General features: G+C 39.8%; 1 protein-coding gene across 2 annotated transcripts in view; it reads left to right on the top strand.

The window, feature by feature from the left end:
* Positions 1-13873, top strand: part of OCRL (OCRL inositol polyphosphate-5-phosphatase) — a 48411-nt gene that overhangs the window by 10132 nt on the left and 24406 nt on the right. For both annotated transcript variants that reach the window (XM_065914761.1, XM_065914760.1), the window contains exons 5-13: positions 5620-5730; positions 6191-6280; positions 6993-7113; positions 7202-7363; positions 8693-8794; positions 9304-9418; positions 10494-10610; positions 10717-10904; positions 12873-12984. In XM_065914761.1, the coding sequence (XP_065770833.1) occupies positions 5620-5730; positions 6191-6280; positions 6993-7113; positions 7202-7363; positions 8693-8794; positions 9304-9418; positions 10494-10610; positions 10717-10904; positions 12873-12984 (1118 nt within the window). The remainder of the gene's footprint in view (positions 1-5619; positions 5731-6190; positions 6281-6992; positions 7114-7201; positions 7364-8692; positions 8795-9303; positions 9419-10493; positions 10611-10716; positions 10905-12872; positions 12985-13873) is intronic.

The raw sequence follows: 13873 nt of genomic DNA, 5'->3' as shown, positions 1-13873 counted from the left end.
TCCTGATTTCAGTGAGAATGCCTCAAGTGGTGCTTCACTGTTGAGGACATTATTGCTTATTGATTTGATAGTTTTATTTTAAAAAAGTGTTAAGAAACTGCATATATTTCAAGTTTGCATGAGTGTATTTAATTTTTTGACCATGGCATATGGGTATGTGGGATCCTAGATCCCTGACCAGGGATTGAACCCATGCTCCCTGCAGTGGAAACATGGAGTCTCAACAACTGGACCACCAGGGAAGTCCTTTGTGTTTTTAAAATGATGAATATATATTAAATTTTATCAAATGTCTTTTTAGTATGTATGGAGATGATTATATTGTTCTTCCTTATTTGACCTATTGATGGACAGTATGATACTAATTCCCTAATATTGAGCCCTCTTTTATTCATTCTTCAACAAATATTTGTAGAGTACCTTCTATTTGCCAGGCACTATTCTAAGTGCTGCGCAATCAGTAGAAAACAACATAGATAAGGTTGCTGCTCCTGCTTTGGTTCTTGTTTCTGTGCTATTTGGTACTAGTGTCACACTGATGGCTCTAATCAGTTAATCCTTTCCATAAGCTTATGAACACCTCTTATGTGCCAGGCACTATGCTCTAGGGATACAGGGAAAAGCAGCATAGGCATGGTACTTCATGAAACTTAGTGCAAGAAACAGCTTTTAAACTGATAATGTATGGTTACATAGTTGCAGGGGTTTTTTGTTGTTGTTGTTGACTTCATCACCCACAGCTTGTGGGACCTTAGTTCCCCAACTCGGGATTGAACCCAGGCCCTCTGCAGCAGAACCCTGGAGTCCTAACTGCTGGACCACTAGGGAAGTCCTCATAGTTGCAGTTTTGATAAATACTATCAGGGAGAAATACAGAGAGTTGATAAGACTAAATTAGTCAAGATCCTCAGGGAAGGCCTCTTTGAAGAAGTGACTTTTAAACTGAGACCAGAGGGGATAAGTAAGAGGTGAAAATGGGGAAGAGAAGATTCCAGGTAAAAGGAACCTCATGGGTAAAGGCCCCAAATTGGGAAGTAGCTTGATACTTTCTTTGAAATGAAAGAATGCCAGGATGCTTGAAATAAGTCTCAGGCACTAAGGTAGGCCAGGCTAGGACCAGATCCAGTAGAATCTTGTAAGCCATGATGAGGAATCTGGATTTTTAGAGTTTAAAAATTGAAAGAATATGAAAGATTTTATGCCCGTGTTGGGTTGCCAGGAGGCTCTTTCAATGGTTTAAACTAGAGTGCTAGAGAGTATGGTGGCAGTAAGAATGGAGAGAAGTGGACAGATATGATAAATGTTTTTGAAGAGTAAATCAACAGGGGTTGGTGTGGGGGTAGTGGGTAAGCTGAAGAGAAGTTGTCAAGGATGAATCCTAGATTTCTGGCATGAATGTGGTTGGTGGTACCATTTGCAGAAATAAGAACATTGCAAGAGGAATGAGTTTTCCTGGGGTTTTAGCTATGTTTACTTTGAAATTTCTTTGAGACATTTGAGTGTAGATGATAATTTGGCCATTGAATGTATGCATCTGAAGCTCAGAAGTAAGGTCTGGGTCACTCGCACAAAGAGGGTATTTGAACCCATAAGAGATTAGGTGATTGCATTGTAGAGCTGTGCTGTCAGTTATAGTAGCCACTAGTCATATGTGCCTGTTTAAATTAATTAGAACAAAATGAGAAAATCAGTTCCTCAGTTGCACTAGTCACATTTCAAGTACTCATTAGCCACATGGGGTCATTGTTTGCACAGTGTAGTTATACAACATATAACATATACAACAATATGGTGTGCAATACACCATATTGCACAGTGTAGTTATACAACATGTCCATCATCACAGAAAATCCTATTAGACAGTGCTGATACAGAGTGAGGAAAAAGGTTTAGGATTGAACTCACTCTATTTTTTAAAGTTTGGGTAGAGGAGAAGATAGTTTAAAGGGCACTAAAAATTTCCCTTTGACCAAAGACAGAGAGAAACTAGATGAGTATGGTGTCATAGAAGCCTTTTAAAGAGACTATTTCAAGGAGGGATCAACTGTTGATTTCTGCTGATAGATCTGATAATATGACTGAAGAATATCCGTTGAATTTAGCAATATGGAGATTATTGGTGACCTTAACAAAGCAATTTCAGAGGAGTAGTGGGAGCCAGAGTCACACTGGAGTGGATTAAAGAGAGAAATGGAAGGTGAGCAAGTAGTAACTTAACTATGTGTCTTTCAAAGCTTGACTTCAGAGGGGACTGTAGAGATGAACTGGAGTTGGAGGAGGATATGGGGTCCAGGAAGGTTTTTTTGTTTTAAACGAGGAAAATTTAGAACACAATTTATTTAAATGCTGATAAGAAGGACACTATGTGAGGGAGAGGTTGAAGATACTGAGAGGCAGTGTCTAGAGAATGATTCCAAGGGTAAGATTCCTGAGAGAACCCAAGGGGTTGTAATTCCTCTGATCTTCTTCCTTGTACCAGAAGGGAAAGGAGAATATGAATAGAGATACAGGTAGGTTTTATATGATGGCTTCCATTTCCTTTGAAGTATGAGGTAAAGCAGTCTGCTTGGAAGAAAAGAGCTTGAGGAGTGGGATTCAAAGACAGATGATAAATGTGAAGTTGTGAATTGTTTTTCCAGATAGTGGTGGGAGACAAGTTGACTATGGAAACTTAGACTGATTCCTATCTACAGGGCCCTGTTGAGGTTAGCAGTCAATTTATAATGGGGTGTGTGTGTGCTTGTGTATCTGGTTTTACTCCCTCAGATATAAGTATAGAGAATGCAGTTAGTTGGGTTTCTGAGTGTTGAGAGTTAGCCAGATAGGCATAACCAGAACAGAGTAAGTGGTAAGGCAGTTCTGGGTTTTTGCAACAGAGTGAAATGATGGCTTCTGTTTGACAAAAAGGAAGGTGGTGGCTCAGTAGTAAAGAATCTGCCTGCCAATACAGGAGCTGTAGGAGACACGAGTTCAATCCTGGGGTTGGGGAAAATCCCCTGGAAGAGGAAATGGCAACCTACTCCAGTATTCTTGCTGGGAAAATTCCTTAAGCACAGTTGGCAGGGTTGCCCTCACAAAAAAAGGTGGGGGAGGGTAGTGAAAGCAAGAGAGAGAGTGAATGAATACTGAGAAAGTGAAGGGATCAGTGTGTCCGAGGTTCCTCTAAGAGCAGGTAAGCGGCAGGGAGTTCAGAGTGGGTATTTGAATTAAAGATTTATGAGGTGATGCTGTTTCTGTGACAAAAGGTCCGGGGTGTAACTGAGGTAGTCCCAGTAAGACTGAGGGAGTAGGGTGGCTGAGGTGGAGGGGCGAGGTCGTTGGATGAGGAAGTTGAAGGTGTTGACTGAGTTTTCGGTGCTAATTTTAAAGGGATGCAAAATTAAAGCAAAAGTATGAGTGGAGAGGAAGTCTTATGAATCAGGCTTGGATTCAGAAGTTTCTGGGAGGTTGGTACGTGGTCTCATGGAGGAGGGAAGGGAAGGCATTGGCATAGTCCAGTGGGTGAGCCTCAAAGGAGAAGGGATTTTTCCTGAGGGAGGAGAGGGAATGGACTGGAGATGGCATTAGGACATATAAGGACACCAGTCTTAAATTACATAGTGTGTGAGAGACTATAAATAGCCTCTGCTTCGGAGGGCCACAGGGGGAGCTCCTCTCAGGGGCCAGCCAGTTTGCAGGTGACTCTGGTTTTCTGGATGCACTAGATCACCTGGGGGAGTGCTTTTAGAAATTGCCAGTGTCTGGGCTTCACCCGCAGAAATTCAGTTTTCTTGGCCTGGGGTGGGGCCCAAGTGTCAGTATTTCCTGAAAGTGCCTCTGGTAATTCTGATGCTCCCTGAGTTGAGAACTACTGAAAGATTCAGGGAGTATTCAGAGAAGTTGAGGAAAGAGGAGTGTTAGCTGATCTGAGGCCAGAAGGGCTGGCAGGGAAGAGAGTAGACGGTTGGGTGGAGGGGGTAATTTGTTCTCTTTCCCATGCAACATGGTGAGAGAGCATCTAGTGTTTTTTGTTTTGTAAGCAGTTTCTGGAATCTTCTGTTAAATGGGTCAGTTTATTTTTTATACTTGCTAAAATGTATCTTTCAAGATCCTGGGACAGAGAGAACACATGTTCCTATTCTAAGTTTCTATCTGATACAAGCTGCTCTTTTTAAGTTTTTTTTTCTACTTTTAATATAAATTATCAGAGAAAGAGAGGACTATTTGTGTCCTGAAGGAGGTTTTCTCTGTATCTTGAAGGCAGTTCTAATTGACAGTCCTTATTCATGCCCTTCTTTTTCTCCTTACAGTGGCAGCCTCATTAATTTTCTTATTGCTGGCCCTCTTGCATGCTTTTTTCCCCCCATTTTTATCCTCTATGTTTATCTCTTTCTTCTGATCACTAAATCTGTATAGATAGAAACATAAAGAAATGCAAAGAGAGAGAGAGTCAAAGGTTCAGAAGTGAATTTTTGCCATAAGAAACTACGATTTTCATTTCATTTTCTCATCTCTTTGTTATTTACAAGTGTGAAAGAGTCCAGTTCTATAGTCATTAAATTGCCTTCTGTCTGTAAAGTTTGATGTCATTATTATCAATAAAGTAATTGATGAGCCCAGTTTGGCTGGGGCTTTCCTGGTCTTAGCTTTAGAAGTCTTGAGTCCTAAGAAGCCCCCCTGTCCCAGACAGCCCCTGGAGACCATTGAGAGTGTTGCGTTGGGTAACCCTTATGTGCAGCCTGTCTCTCGCCCTCAAAGAGCTTATAGTTTCCAGGGCCATGAGAAAGCATTATGTGTAATAAATCAGTTAAAATAAGAATATAAACAAGGACATGGGTTTCCTGGATCACCATAGCCAGACAGTTGATACAGATGGTAAATGTAAGGCTTTAGAAAAGAGGAGACAGTATGTTATGTACATAAGAAACTGAAGTATCCCAGGTAACTTTGCTTCTAATTACACTGTTTTCTTCTCTTTTTTTTGCTTCCAATTACACTGTTTTCTAATTGGCTATACTTGAACCAGACCACTCATGGACATGGGTCATTATATTATTTTTGTGAGTTTTTTTCAAGACATAGATTTTTTACTGGAGATAAATGAGTTATGGATGCTTCTTTTCAGAATAATTCAAGCCAATCCCATTATGCTTTTCTTTTTTACTTAGCTTATAAATTCAGTTGCCTGAGTACAGTCTGTACCTAAGGAACAAACCATCCTATTTCTGTTTTTTCCTTCACACTTCAGAGATTCGTATTATGTGATTTGGATTTGAAGTGGTAGGAATTTCCAGCTAGGATATGTGAGGGGGGTGGTTGGGGAATTGATCTTTTGCTAGAATTTGAAGGTTCCTACAGTGACATATGAGCAACATATCAGAATGTAGGAAACTATGATTTTATTATGCATCATGTGACTATATTGGGCTGCTCATTTACACAGTTCATTAGCCTACATTAAATTTTTCTCCGCATCACCCTCAATACCACCGCCACCATAAATCCCTTAATCTTATAGGTATGCTTCATACATTAGAGGTCTGGAATGTTTGTGATCTGGACCTTCTTCTATTAAATTGGTAAGTTGAAAATATGATCCCAAAAAAACATTATATGTATATGGATTTCTGTTCTTTTTAGGTGGCTGCAAAATTCGGATTCAAGGGGACTGGACCAGAGAGCGACGCTTTGAAATCCCTGATGAGGATCACTGTGTGAAGTTCGTCTCAGAGGTCCTCGCTGCTCAGGAAGGTAACTTAGGCCTCAGCAGTTTTCTTTCTGTTTGTATGGGACATGCATACAGAGACAGGTGGCCGTTAGCAGAGTACCTGGCCCATGGAGCCTTGATGGGTGATTTTTGTTGTTGTTCAGGAATGACCCCAGGGATAGGTTAGGGTAAGTCTATTCAGCTTTAAGGACCCTGAATCAGTTTCTAGAATCTTCAGTTTCTTGCCATGGCCAGCATACTGCAGACAGTAATCCTCCTCCAGCCCCAGATGGTCCCAGAGCTGCTCTCATTTTTTTAGTCTCTTCCTTTGTGTTCAGGAATGGTGCTAAGTGAATGGCCTTTGGTGGTGGTGGTGGTTTAGTTGCTAAGTTGTGTCCGACCCTTGCAACCCCATGGACTGTAGCCTGCCAGGCTCCTCTTTTGGTTATGGTAAGTTCCATTCAATGGAATGGTTGTTCCACTCTATGACCCCTATCTCTCCAGCTCAGTCACAGCTTCTTGTTCCAGACCAAAAGGAGTCATCCAGCTGGTACCAGAAATTAGACACTAAGGACAACTCTTCTGTTTTTTCAGGTACTGAAAAGATTCTTTTTTTTTCCCCCCTGGTTGCTATGATGATTGCAGAGTCAGTAGATTTTATCTGGGCAGATAAGATAGTGTGGAGTGATGTCAGTGTCAGATACCTTCTCCTATGGAGTGGTTTTGGAGTCTGTACTCACCGCCTCATGTTCACTCCTAGTACTTTCTGTGGCACATTAGCTCTTTCGGAGCCAGCTTAGCAGAGGGGTAAAAAATGCAGATTCCAGGGGCAGACTGCCTGGGTTTGAATCACAGTTCTCTGACTTCCTAGTTGTATGACCTTGGTCAAGTTACTTTGACATCTCTGAGCTTCTGTTTCTTTTTCTGTAACTTAGGAAGATTTTTTTAATAGCACCTATCTTATGGGGTCTTTGTGACAATTATGCGATAGTGATATAATCCCTAATTATCAACCAGGCATTGTGCTAAAGTCTTCTATAAATACTCGCTCTTTTAGTCACGTTCCAAGTTAATGTAACTTACTAGTTATGTTTATCATTCTAGTTAATATGTCAGTGGTTCAGGGACAGATGTGCTTCTTCCCCCATCTATGTTATCACTGTTCATATACCTTTCTGTTTGGTAACGCTGCTGAGCAAATAGGGGTCAGACCAAAACCGCTGACCAAAGCAAAGTCCTATCTATCCTGAACAAGTTGGATGTTATCTTCCCCCCTCCCTTTGACTCTGGGTTCTGTATCCTTCAGGGCTTCTTGGATTTGAGGATAATTTTTCATCTATGAATTTGGACAAGAAAATCAATTTGCAGAATCAGCCTATAGGGGTCCACCGGGAACCTCCACCCCCACCCCCTTCAGTGAATAGAATGTAAGTCCTGTGTTGAAACAGATTTCCCATATGTGAGACTTCCCTGGTAAAGGCAGTTTCACTTCTGAATTGCTCATTTATTTGCTAGGCTTCCACGTGAAAAAGAAGTTTCTAACAAGGAGCCCCCCAAAGTGACCAACACCATGCGGAAGCTCTTTGTACCAAACACCCAGTCTGGACAGCGGGAGGGTCTCATCAAACACATCCTGGCAAAGCGAGAAAAAGAATATGTCAACCTTCAGACTTTCAGGTTAGTCTCTCTTCTACTTATGAAGGTGAAACATTAATTACATTAGTTGGTATAGCAAAAAATGTTCTTTTGGTATTTAAGATATTAGTGTAATTAACTTATTTCAGAATAAAAGCATAATAAAAAAGAATGGTGAGCTGATTCAAGCACCTGTCTTTATGCGGTCAGTAACCTACATATCCACAATAATGCAAATGCTAATTTGCATTTTTTTCTAATTTTTAATTAGAAAATTTTTTTTTCTAATTTCTAATTTTTCTAATTTCAATTACATTGATTTTCTAATTACTACTGATACCACATCTTAATACTATCCACTCTTAGAGAACGAAGTCAAGCTCACATGTAATAGAGAATTGTCTCCTAGCACATTCCATAAGCAGGTGTGTTTATCTATCTGACCTGCTGAATTTCTTCTTGCCAGTATCAGCAAATTAAGTCCACCACTACCACTAGACCTTAATTTTCATTTTCCTACTTTGGTAAGTTAACTAAAGGAAGTTTGCCCAGTCATCTTGATTTGGAGGCCTATCTTGGATTCTTTCCTCTATTATATTTTTCATTTCATCTTTACTTGTTGATATCCTGTTTTTTGGATTCACTGTGTGTGGCGTGTGGAGCGGTGTAGTATGGCATGTATCTCGATGTGCAGAGCAGCAACACTTTTCTTTGTTATTTGCGAACAGCATGTACCCTTTTAGTCCAAGATTCCAGTCCCATCTGCTATCCCATTATGCCTCATTTATTCTAATTCAGTCATGAGTATATCCCTGTGCTGAAGCCTCCAGTTCTTCAGATTCTCCAGGATGCTTATATTTGTATGTAAACAGTTAAGACAGTCATGAGTTTTCCCTTCTGCTTTCCCCCTTAATACTATATCTGTCTCAACAGAATTTCCTCCACAGATGTCCTTGTAATCCTTCAAGAAGTGAGTTTTTGTATTTAACTACGGTTCCTTATGGAACAGTTATCCATATTAGACATCCTTACAGCATGAAGATACCTCTTTCCCATCCAGAAGTTCTCCCTTCAAATATGTTTGGATGGAATGTAAGAGGAAGGAAATGTGGTAGAGCCATTAAATTTGTGTTTATTAAATAGAAACTTGATTCCTTTCTGTAGGTTTACCTGATGTGAAATTTAGAGAGAATAAGCCCACTGCCTTTGCGTTCTACAGGCAAGAAGGGGTTTTTGGTATGTGTGGCAAAGCAGCTTGAGAAATTACACTGGCTTATTGTAAATATACACTTGTATAGAAGTAATGAGAGAACCTTCTTTAGTTCACACTTTACCTTTGTTTCTAAATTATTTTTTGGTATTATGTATTAGATTTTTTGTTGGAACGTGGAACGTGAATGGCCAGTCTCCAGATAGTGGGTTAGAACCTTGGCTGAACTGTGATCTGAATCCTCCTGATATCTACTGCATTGGGTAAAATACATGTCTGGAATTTCATTTTGGCTATATGTTTGGTGTTACCTTATGTGACATTTTGCCCTTTTTCCCCCACTGTTTGTAAAAACCTACTGTAGGCTATATATGAGAACTAACTTGTGGGTCAAATTTGTGAGATCATAAAGGAACAGATACAAATAGTGTGAGGAAGCATCTAGTCCTCTCAAAACGCATAGAAAACTATATTCTTCATAGAAACTAACATCTGAGGTTAATTCTTATAGTGACTATTCCTAGGATATATGAGCAAAGCTCTGTTACCCCTTATGGAAGTTTTTTTGTTTTGCTTGGCCTATGCATATACTTGTGGGGGAGTCTTTTGAGAAGAAAACTACTTGTCCTTACTGATCACTTGAATCAGTAGAGCAGTTCTCTAAAATTCCTCTCTCCCACATCCTTTTTTCACCTAATGTCTCGGAAAATGGGACAGGAGGTAGTTAGAGATCATTATGGGATGTAGATCTCACATCCTCTTGTTTTCTCAGATTCCAAGAGCTGGACTTGAGCACAGAAGCCTTTTTCTACTTTGAATCTGTGAAAGAACAAGAGTGGTCCTTGGCGGTAGAGAGGAGTTTGCATTCCAAAGCCAAGTATAAGAAAGTAAGCCGCATTTAATTATCTTTTTTAGTATATGACTAAATACCACTCACTGGAAGTTACTCTGTTTATAGTTTGTTCCAAAAGAATAGATTAATTGAATTCTCCCCCATGTGTAATACCAGATAGGGCAGACTAATGCTTTTCATTCCTATTTCCTAGGGAAAAAAAATCCCTAAGCTTCTCGATTCTATAGTTTCATTGCTTGGCTAAGTTTTAAGAGAAAGGAAGAATTTTACTGTACTCATAACAATTAACTCAAATGACATATAAGTGATTTTTTGCAGTAAGAATTTAAGATTGAAATTGTTTGCTTACACGGTCAGAACTGGATGCTTTACAGAAAAGCAATTTGAAGCATGTGGGTGCATTGGGTAAGCTTTGGAACTGGAGCAAGAACAGGAGTGTTGTGGAATTTAAATGAGTTTAAAACTTGGTTGTAAGTTAAGAGTAGAGTTGACTTTAACAAGGTGACCCAATTTGTTGGTCTTTAGAAGGCACATAGTAGAGGCTACCAAGAGAGTTATTTTAGTTATGCAGCTACCATACCAAGCCCTTCAAAAGAAGTCATCTGTCTGAGTAATTTTCATCTGCATCTTCTTACACCTGATGTAGGTGATAAGACTCCTGAAGTTGTTATTCCTCTCATATAGACTAATACATATTTCAGATTTATTTCTAGTTCACAAAGAAGTCAATACGATTGTTATACATTTTATTAGGATATTGTAAATCAGAAACTAGGAAGGAGAGCCAAAAGGAACAAGCTGGCATAGAGGCTTTGTCTTTACTATTCAAATTTTTAATACTGCTTACTCATGGTAGGCTAAAACGTGATTAAAATAATGAATCTAGAGGGTACTCGTTGTCCCTGAAGACTTTTACTGGTCAGAGCCAGATTAGAGCTTTCCTGGAAAAATTTTGTTTCCTCTTTATGAGGTCCATTGGGAAATTAGAGGATTTAGATTCAAATTGAGGCATGATTATATCTTCTTGGTGGAAAATTACTTGTGGGAAGTTAGATCTGTGCAAAGAGTGGTATTAGCACAAACCTCTTCTAATTCCCTGGAACTTAAAGGTTCAACTAGTCCGCCTTGTTGGGATGATGCTCCTGATATTTGCCAGAAAGGATCAGCTGCGATATATCCGTGATGTTGCTACAGAAACAGTTGGAACTGGAGTCATGGGAAAGATGGTGAGTTACTTTGGAGTTGAGCTTGATTATGATTTCATGTCCATATGAAGTTCAGGTGCTCATTGTGTCTTTTGTACTAACTGTAAATAATTACTCTTGCTAACAGGGAAACAAAGGTGGGGTAGCTGTGAGGTTTGTATTTCACAACACTACCTTTTGCATTGTCAATTCCCACCTGGCTGCCCACGTGGAAGAGTTTGAGAGAAGGAATCAAGATTATAAGGACATCTGCGCACGAATGAGTTTTGTGGTCCCAAATCAGACCCTCCCACAACTGAACATCATGAAACATGAGTGAGTGGTTAAGTCTTCTTTAGCCTTTGAGTAGTGGAGCTGAGAAGAGACCCACCATGATGAGAAACTATAGAAATGTGCGTAGTGAGAGATTACTGTTAAGGGATTGGGTTCACAAAGAAGAGGAAGGTTTTGAGGACTAGCAGATGCAATGAGTCAGAGAAATTAGATTTGCTCTCAGAGGAAAGGTTAGTTCTATCAGTGGTCATCTGAGTAGTGGTGGAGGGAGTCTGTCAGTTGTAATCAGTTTTCATTATTTTTTATTATAAAATAGAAATGTTTATCATAAATATAATAAAAGGTGAAAGAAAAAAAAATCCATCATTTCTTATCTCTGCTTTCCCCAGCCAGTCCCTCGCTCCAGAGAAAACCATTGTGGACAATTCAGTGTGTATCCTTCTAGATCTCTGCTGTGCAGTATGGCAGTCCAGTAGCCACAGGTGGCTATTGGGCACTTGAAAGTAACTAGTCCAAATTGAGATGTGTGGTGAGCATAGACTATACACTGAAATTATGGGGAAAAATGTAAACTATCTCAGTTTTTAAAATACTGATTACATGTTGAAATGACAAAAGTTTGGATATATTGAGTTGAATGGAATTTGTTATTAAAGTTATTTTCGCTTGTTTCTTTCATTTCTTATATTCAGCTACTAAAAAATTTTAAATTACATTTGTGATGTGCGTCCTATTTCTTCTGAATAGTGCTGTTTTAGACTTTTATCTATGCACATGCACACACATATTCATATAGGACTGTATTATCCTATATTTTGTGAATTATTTTCCAAGCCAGTAAACATAGATCTACATTATTCTTTTCACCGACTGTGAATCATTCAGAAAAGGGGCCGTGGTGACTTAAAGACACCAGTGGTTAATATGAAAGGTTAGTGAATAATGGGACTTAATAAGAACAGAAACAAAAATCACTTGAGGAATGGACTGTTAGTAGAAAATAGCTGTAAGGAAATTAGCACTAGTAATTGAAATTCTGAGAGGGTGATGAGACTTGGAATAAGTGGTTTGAGATAGGAATTAGCAGGAAAACAAAAGATAATTTGAGAGTTATTAGAATCAATAGAGAGTGGGGTAATTGAAGAAAGAGTAGGGCAAGATAGTGATGTTGGTCTGTTCCATATTGTCTCAACATTTAGGATCGTACGGAATTCTGCTTCACAGTGGTAAAGCAAGGCCTTGACATCAGTGGGCATAAAATTGACCTGAAATTCCATAAATTTATTTACCTGGGATTTCTTAAATTTCATGTTGCATCAAAGATTGGCGAGAAGACCCATTTAGAATTTGAAATAGCCTGTTTTGGTGCAGTCATTTCAGGGTCTCCCCTGTGGGGCTCTAAGCATACCTGGGGGTCTGTTGCTGTGATTGGGAGCCTGTGGCCCCTGTGGGCTGCCAGTCTCCTTCCTTCCTGGGACTTGGACTGTGGTTCTCGGGTAAGGGTAGATAGACTGGCGACAGCAGAAAGCCCTGGACCTCTGTTTGCTAGTGGGCCCTGCCCAAGAGAGATGTCATTCAGACTGTGCAGACCCTCGTGGAGAGCCGGTAGAACATCAGGGCTCGGAGAGGCAGAAAACGTTCAGATTCTCTTCCCCTAGAGACCTGGCAAGCAGCCAGGTGAAATTTTGAAGCTAGTCCAGCAAATAAACTACATGCTTCTCTGAATCAGTTAACTCCTTGGCTCCCGAGTCCCACACACACCCCACATTTCTCCATCTTTGTTCCTCATGCATGCAGTGTCCGTCCTCCAACCTCTTTTCTCATCCCCTTGTCCCTCTCAGGCGTTGATAGTACTCATCCCTAAAGGCTAGTTAGCACTCAAACCCCTTGTCAGACAATGATAAATGAATGCTTATCAGTAATCTACCCATTTTCCTTCTCTGCATTCTCCTCTCATTGACTTTCATGCTAATTACTACTACTCTTACTCATATATTTCTTGATCCTCAGTGTTGTCATCTGGTTGGGAGATTTGAACTACAGGCTTTGCATGCCTGATGCCAGTGAAGTGAAGAGTCTTATTAACAAGAATGACCTTCAGAGACTCTTGAAATTTGACCAGGTAAGTAAAATTTTATCTTATAGGTACTTTCTTACATAGCAGATAAAATTGTTAAGCCCCATGGGAAGTGTGTCTTAATCTAGAAGTAGATGGAAAGGTCTCATTGTCTTGGGAAAACATTGTGACTAGTGAAGCAGTGAATACACACAAGGTTTTTACGAAGTACTTGGATGGGAGGAGGGGAGATAATATTAGTGATAAATAGTCAATGTAACATTTATTCATTAAGCCTTTATCAAGAAGAGATTTCAGAGATTTGTGTAAATGAGTTGGAGAATGGGTGGGGTTAATTGGAAAACACTTCCTGGAGGAAGCAGGCCTTCAGCTATGTTGATGTGGTTTGGCAGATGGAACAGGGAAAGCTGCTCTATGATTACTTGGCAGGCTCAGCAACAGCTTGGAGGTAAAAGAGGGAGGCCCTATGAGGGGATTGGGGAGCACAGAAGAGAAGTTTGTCTGGGACAAATAGCACAAACTGCAGTCTAATGGGAACTGATGGAGAAGTTGGGACTAGCTGCTTTATAAATGTTAAAACTTGTCAGGGAAGCATTGATATGGTAGCATTTATATAAAACGATTTTGAGGAACCTAGTTTTCTGGCAATTTACCTCGGAACCTGGCACAAGACTTGAATTTTTTAGTTCAGCATATGGATACTGCTGCTAAAAGTGAATGCTGCTTATTGAGGGGAGAAAATGTTTCAAGTTGATTTGAATGTCTATTTTTTTAATGTCTTTAAATCTTAATATGAGGCTTTTAACCTTCAGCTATGGTCAGCATTCCAGTGTTTTGCAGTAGAATGGTTTTTATAGTGAGCCTATCTTCACCCTGTCTACCTTCACATTGAGGTTGGCTGGCTAACTTCTTTGCATTTTTTCCTCTGTCCTAC

The sequence above is a fragment of the Muntiacus reevesi genome, chromosome X (genome assembly GCF_963930625.1).
Source record: "Muntiacus reevesi chromosome X, mMunRee1.1, whole genome shotgun sequence".
NCBI classification, from domain to species: Eukaryota; Metazoa; Chordata; class Mammalia; order Artiodactyla; family Cervidae; genus Muntiacus; species Muntiacus reevesi.
The sequence above is the reverse complement of the archived record's forward strand: the minus strand, read 5'-3'. Positions and strand labels throughout refer to the sequence as shown.